We start from the raw sequence: 7,773 nt of genomic DNA, 5'->3' as shown, positions 1-7,773 counted from the left end.
CAATCTTGGTTTTAGGAAAGATTTAATTTCAAATTATTACAAATTATGAACTTTTGCTTATATTTAGTAGATTTAACTTTTAAGAGATTGGTGAAATGTTCCTTATCCGTCTCTTAAAATTCATTCATTAAAACTTTCAGAAAACACAGGCTATGACTACAGTTAAAAACAAATGAAGATATAGGTAATAGGAATAAATCCAAAAATTATATTAGCAAATTTTTCTGAATTTCGGTAATGTCCGCGATGATAGTTTTTGCATGGACAATTGATATTTTCTTACACAAAATGAATGATGATTTCGAATGAAAATTGCTAATACAATGTTTTAATAATTGGCGCCCAACGAATATCTTAACATGCTTGGGAGTTACAAATATGTATGTACATTAAAATTTTTTAACTTACTATGTTAATGATCTGTACATTTATAACACCCTGTATCTGTTTACATTTTTAATATTTCTTATTATATACAATGTAATATGTGTTTTGTTATTAGTATGCCTACTGTAGGTAATATATTTACACACTATTAATAGTAGGAAAATAATTTAGGAGTATATACAGGGTGGTTCATTAATAATTGTATATACGCTAACTGGATAAGCCTGGGCTGAAAATATGAAGAATTGACCCATAACCCTTAGATAAAATATGGACTTACACGGTGTTTTATTTAAAAAAAAATTAATTGATTTTTGCCCATTACTTGCCCTGTTTGATATTTCTCTATCATCCTCTACATAAAGTTGAGATACTTTAGAACATATTAAAAAATGCTTCAAAATCTTTCGTGGCTACTACCAGAGGCGTACGACAGGGGTAGAGGGGTAGTTTCCCATTCCTAACTTTTACGCCATTGGCGGAATTTTTATTTTGGTACAATTTTTCAATTCTTCAATACTTTCTATGCAATTAACCTGATATTCCTTCATAGCAGTAAAGTCATTATTTCTCGAGATTTTTAATGTTAAACATAGGGCTGCACAATCATTTTTATTTTATTATGTAAATTATTTGTAATATTATCGGTGTCTTCTGTCATAGGATTGCATTGCATTAGTTGAATTAAGTTTTACAGTCGAGTACAGTTTTAGTAATCAAAAAAATCATTTAAAATTTTTTAAATAAAACACCCTGTAACTCCGTAAGGAGCCATATTTTATCTCAGCGTTATGTATCAATTCTTCATATTTTCAGCCCAGGATTATCCAGTTAGCGTATGTACAATTATTAATGAGCGTAATTAGAAACATGGATCATTTTGGGGAATTTGCAGCTACGCAAATTTTTTCAGTCAAATTTGGACGAATAGAAACTATTTTAATTGCACGCAACTATGAAGATTTTAAGTAATTATTATCAGTATTAATGCAATTTAATTTCATTCAAATTGAACAATTGTGACGCGGAAAGTAGTATCGTTTTAACAAAAGAACAAAATTAGCTATTTTCATTCCCTAATTTTTTTCTCTTTCTCTATTTTCTTTTTCAAATATTTTGTAAGAAATAGTGCATCAGTGTGTCGAAACATTTTGTTGCTATGCCCCTCAAATTAGATGTAATCTGCGTTGTCCATATTAACAAGATCATTGCGAAATAAAATGATGACAAATACCAAATATTCAACAAACTAATTATTCAAAAGTAAATAATATATTTTTAATTAATGGGTTTCTGCAACATTTATCACCTATGTAACTTATAATTATATGCACTTTGTGACCCAGTATTATCCTAAACCATTATCCAAAACGTCACTGCGTTTTTTATATAAAAATCCACGAATTGCGGGAATAGTCAATCCTGGGTGTCTGTTCGAGTGACGAACATGAAGTTGGTTCAGGTTCTTCTAGTTGCGGCCTTGTGTGCCTTTGCTAGCTCCAGTGAAGTCCGTAAGTACTTTTTAATTTTATTTTTTTTGTATAAAACATATTTTCTACAAAATTTGTTAGTAAACCACATAGATAATACCTTTTGTGTAATCAGTTCTGGGGAAATATTATGAAAATAGTTTGTGGGAATAGGCAATTTAAAATTAAAAAAAAGAAAAATTATAGAAATAATTTCACATTCTTCAATTTCGGTATAAACATTAATAGGGTTGTCCACTGTAAAAACAAACCATATACAAATTGTTGTTGATACGAAGATTTTATATAAAAGAACCTGCCTGTATAGTCAAATTTTAAATATATGACAAATTAGTGGTAGAAATCATTTATGAATTTTTGTGTTACTTAAAAACTAGACTGAGGTCATAAGGAACAATTCAACAAGAAGCTAGTAGCGATCCTATTGCATAATTTTGAAGATGAAGAAAATATATCAAAATTGTCCATCAAACCGTGTTACCTGTTTCCTGTTTTTTAAACAAAAGTGACAGTAGTGACACTAGTGACAGCAGTCTATCAATTAAGAGTATTTGTGATAGTTATTATTAATTTCCTGATTGTAATGGATTCAACAAAATTTAAGTGGTGTTTTGTTCCACATTCCACATTCCACATAGCCAATTGCATTATCTCCAAAAGACTCCCGAACTGCACTATAATTTTCCGTAAATAAATAGCTATTTATATTTATTATTTATATTATAAATAAACACAATAAAATCATTCATAAAATATGTTAATCCTTACCTGAATGCTTTTATACCTCTGATTTCGCCAATATTAAAACGGTCGTCTCTTTTTAAAAATTCAATTCATGATCATAAAAATATAAATTTTCGGTAAAATAAGTAGCTTTCACAAATTCCGTTTCACACATTCTGCTTTAATTCTAAGGGAAGGAAAGTAGTAGTAGTAATGATTATTACTAAATAAAAATTTTACTTAATAAAGGAATTCGAAGATTAAGGAAAATAACTTGTAGACTTGAAAATATTTTATGCGACAATGTCACTGACAGACTGACACTACTGACGGTGCTGACAGAGCATCTTCTTCCTCCAATTTTTTTCCTTTACGCAATCATATACACATAATTTCACTACAAGGTACCCCTTATGACGTCACAGCCGTTTTGAAATATTATAAAAAAATCAGTTTTAAATAATTATTTTAAAACTGTTCCAACGCATTTCCAATCTCTAATTGTGCATACACACTAATTAGTACGTGTAAAATTATATTATCTACTTTTTGAAATTTGGTCAACAACCCTATTATACTGTTAGATTTTTAGAAAACATACAGTATTTTAATGCAGTTTTATTGATGAAGTGCCTTTATTAATGTTTAGTAGTAACGTAAATTTAAGATCAGTTTATTTTTCCCTCTTTAATTCAATCTTGTCTTATGGTATTGTGCTATGGGGAGGCTGCTCTAGCGCTTTAAAACCTTTAGAATCCAAAAAAAGCCATTCATATTCTGGCCAACGTAGGTTATAGAGATCACTGTCGCCAACTTTTTGTGAATTATGCCCTTGCCATCGCTATTTGTTTATTACTGTGTATTGGATATTCATAAGAATATTGCCAGTTACACGGTTCAATCTGATATACATAATTACTGTACTCGTACTTCTAAATTCTTGCGACTACCTAGACATCGCTTAGTACTGACTGCGAGAAATTCCTTAAATTTAAACATGTACAATGTCCTCCCATCACATGTAAAATCACTGTGTTTTATCAAATTTAAATTGTGTATAAAGAATTATTTGTTGTCAAAATGTTTTTATTCCGTTAGTGACTTTATGAACAGTGTTCATAACATTTAGTGATTGCTTTCACTCTGACGTTTATTACGGTATAAGTAATTTTTATTGTTAGGTCAATGTGTATTTTAATTAGTCTAGTGCTTTGTTTGTATTTTCTTAAATTGTTGTTTTTATGATTGTGTGTTTCTTTGACTTGCTACCATAATATGTTATGTATTAATGTAGACCAATAAATATTCTATTCTATTCTATATCGTCAAAATGACCACTAATCTAGTGTGCAGTAAAATATAATTGATAAATATATACTTTTATATACAAAATAAGAAAACAAATGTTTTTTAACTGGCTGGAATAGAGACTGTAGGCCTTCTATAAATTTTGACCTATATTTCCAACATTAATTTTTCATTTCTATTTACATGTTACGTTCTATATTGTCATTTTCTATTAATTTTACTTAATTATTCAAGGACATGGTAGAAAAATTTCAATCTAAAAAAAGAAATATTTTCACACAGTTATATATTTATTTTTTCAAAATATATTTTTTTTATTATTTAAAAACTACGTAACACATAAATATCTATTAAATTAAAACGATATTTTATTTAAATAGAATATTACCAAATGGACAATGATTCTCGGATTTACGATTATTGAAAGTAATTTACTTAATTTTATATTACAATTTACAATAATCTAAATATACAGGTTATTATCAAGTCGTTAATCACAGATTCTTTGGGTGAAAATAATCGAAATTTCCTTGTCATTCTTGCCTCTAGGTGCTTCTTTTTCAAGATGTAAATTCTCAAAGTTGTAGTTTAAAAAATATTTTTATTAACAATTCCGTTGTTTTGTTTTTTTCGATTATTCTGTTGAAATTTTGTAACTTGTTCCGTATGCTAACACATCTTTTATGTAACTTTGGTCAAGATCATTGCGCGAACGGACGAAAGGGAGTCGTAATGGCCTCCCAAATTCTTCTGCGCTCACACATATAGTTCAAAGATGTTGAGTTTAGGTCTAGATAAAAAATGTCTATATTTTTTCACTCTTACAAAATTTAGAGCTGATCAGGTTTTGTATTGTATATGAAATATTTATTAAGGGTATTATGACTCCATTTCCACTGTTCTCCCAACGATTTTTTCACCAAAACTATACAAAACATATCGCGACATAAGCTAAAAGTTTTTGAAAAATTTTAACTGCACGTCTTAAAAAACCAGGGAGTTATTAACAAAAATAATTATGTTTTTAAATTGTAATTTAGCACCCTGTATATTGAGAAGCATGTAAATAAAAAAAACACAAAAATACATAAAGAATGTCCAGCTATTTTGTTTTGCAGGACTACAAAAACGAAAATAAAATAAGTGTTCTTATATACTCTGAATAATTTTCAGCTATTGCAAAAATACAAAAGGATGTGCTTCTACTGTTGGCACACATAAACCAGCCTCCAATGTACCCGCAATGGACAAAAACCATGGAGACATATAACGTTTCCCTTCATGCCTCTGAATATTCTGTAAGTTTGCCACGATTTAAAAGAATTTACACATTTCATTTTCATCAACCACTTTTTTTGTCACTATTAAAATATTAGCAGTAATACATTTTCGATATGTTTGCAGAAACCAGAAGTAGTCCACCAATATGAACTCTATGAGTCCTACGGCTTCCTACCCAAAGGAGAAATATTCTCCGTCATGTACCAGCCCCACCTCAACCAGTCCATTATACTGTTTGAGCTTTTCTACTATGCCAAAACCTACGAAGCGTTCTACAACACCGCGGTTTGGGCCCGTTACCACTTCAATGAAGGCGTATTCTTGTACGCCTACTCTTTGGCAGTCGTCCATCGCCCGGATATGCAAGACGTTATCCTTCCACCAATCTACGAAATCTATCCCTACTACTTCTACAACGTCGAAGTCATCCAGCAAGCTTTCAAGCTAAAGCAAATGCACAACCCTCAGCACCCCATATCTGCCTACGACCAGAACCACGGGTACACTGTCTTTACTAACTACTCCGGTCATTACTTGAATTTACACCCTGAACAGTCTCTTTCTTATTATCTCGAGGATGTTGGTATCAATGCGTTCTACTACTACTACAATCTGTACTATCCTTTCTGGATGAGTTCCAAGGAATACGGATTTGCTGCAGTTAACCGTGGTGAAGAGTACTTCGTTCTGTATTCGCAACTTATCGCCAAATACTACATGGAACGTCTATCTAATGGTTTTGGAGAAATTCAGTACCTCAACTGGGACTTGCCTATAGAAACCCCCTACTATCCATCTTTGGAATATCCAAATGGTCTTGAATTCCCCTACAGACCGCCCTTCGTGAAGCTACAGGAGTATTACTATAACTACGGCCAAACTTGGAGTTGGAAATCTAACTACGGATACAGTTACAATTTGATCCAGGATTGGGAGAGGCGTATCAGCGATGCTATTGATTACGGAGTACTAAATGTGAGTAAGAACAACGAATGTAAATCCATTGTACAATTATTTTCAACTTTCATTTCAGGTACATGGACAAAAAATCAATTTGTATGACTCAGATGCGCTCAACATCCTTGGAAACCTTATCGAAGGCAACCCAGACTCACCTAACTCAGAATTCTACGGTATGATCTGGTTATATGCTCGTCATCTCCTAGGATACTCATACCAGCCTTTGGACAAGTACCATATCGCGCCATCTGCCTTAGAACATTTTGAAACTTCCCTTCGCGACCCAGTATTTTACCAGTTGTACAAGAAAATCATCCTGCTCTTCTACAAATATTTATATAAACTACCTTTCTATTCTTACGATGACCTAGTTTTCCCTGGTGTTGAGGTTGTCGGTGTGGAGATCGACAAGTTGGTAACTTATGATGATTACTTCTACTCTGATATAAGCAATGTCGTTTATGATACAAAAGATGAACTTTTGCAAGATTCCTTCCATATTCGTGTAGCTCAGACTAGGCTCAACCATAAGCCATTCAACTATAAGATAACTGTTAAGTCAGAAAAGGCCGTCCAATCTGTTGTCAAGGTCTTCATAGCTCCGATCTACGATGAATACAATCGCTACATTAATATGACTTACAATTTCATGAATATGGTGTTGTTGGACTACTTCGTATATGACCTGAAGGCAGGACAGAATCCCATTACTCGCAACTCTTATGACTCTCAGTTGTACGGCAAAGATCCTCTGTCTTACCACGAGATCTACCAACAGATGCTGAGTGCTGAGAGTGGAAAGGGAAGTTGGTCTGCCGATCAGTATTACTGGTATTTCCCTCACAGGTATAACGCTCAAGTTGTGATTTATTATTTTTTTATAACATCTTATTTTTTTTTCTAGATACATGCTGCCTCAAGGTACCCCAAGCGGATTGCCATTCCAGTTCTATGTCGCCGTGTACCCATACGTTCCCGAGAAGACAGAAGGTTCTTCCAGCAGCAGAGGTTTCGAGAGCTTCTTCTATCCGATCGTGAATGGAAAGCAATTCATCGACAGCTACCCACTCCTATATCCCTTCGACAAACCCATCGTATACGAGAAGTTCTGGCATGGCATTCCAAACTTCTACTCCTACGAGACGAAGGTTTACCACGTGGAAGATGTCAATGTCGTCCACTAATACTGCCCAGATACTGATTGCTGTTACAAAGCTTTAATTTAAATTGTTATTGTTGTTGTTATTAGTAATATATTCATGCATTTGAATGTAAGGTTAATAATTTTCCTTATCCTTTAAACTTATACAATGATTCTTGAAAGATGCAAATCATATGAGACTTTCTGTTTTTGCACTTAATTTGTGTTCATTGGAATAGTGAACATCAAAGAATAATCATAATAAACATATTTGTTAAATATACTTCTATAATGAAATTTTAAAATGAAAAGGATCAACTTAAAAATCTGTATACTAGAATGAATAAGGTAACTTGCTTTACTTTATAAGCTGGCTGTTTTAAATACTCAAGCATACATATTTACAATGTATTTTTAAAATGTTGTTCATCTAAAAAGGGCGAAAGAAAATGTTGAAATTAGTAGAAAAATCAAATAACCAAC

General features: G+C 32.1%; 1 protein-coding gene across 1 annotated transcript; it reads left to right on the top strand.

Moving 5' to 3' along the window:
* Positions 1 to 1,815: 1,815 nt before the first annotated feature.
* On the top strand, positions 1,816 to 7,419 carry LOC108912803 (arylphorin subunit alpha). The gene is made up of 5 exons (XM_018718191.2): positions 1,816 to 1,898; positions 5,082 to 5,206; positions 5,313 to 6,164; positions 6,223 to 6,995; positions 7,054 to 7,419. The coding sequence occupies exons 1-5, from the start codon at positions 1,835 to 1,837 to the stop codon at positions 7,331 to 7,333; spliced, it is 2,094 nt and encodes a 697-aa protein (XP_018573707.1). The 5' UTR covers positions 1,816 to 1,834; the 3' UTR covers positions 7,334 to 7,419.
* Positions 7,420 to 7,773: the final 354 nt, after the last annotated feature.

Source organism: Anoplophora glabripennis, unplaced genomic scaffold, assembly GCF_000390285.2.
Source record: "Anoplophora glabripennis isolate ALB-LARVAE unplaced genomic scaffold, Agla_2.0 scaffold33, whole genome shotgun sequence".
NCBI classification, from domain to species: Eukaryota; Metazoa; Arthropoda; class Insecta; order Coleoptera; family Cerambycidae; genus Anoplophora; species Anoplophora glabripennis.
Note: the sequence above shows the minus strand (reverse complement) of the source record. Positions and strands in the feature narration are given on the sequence as shown.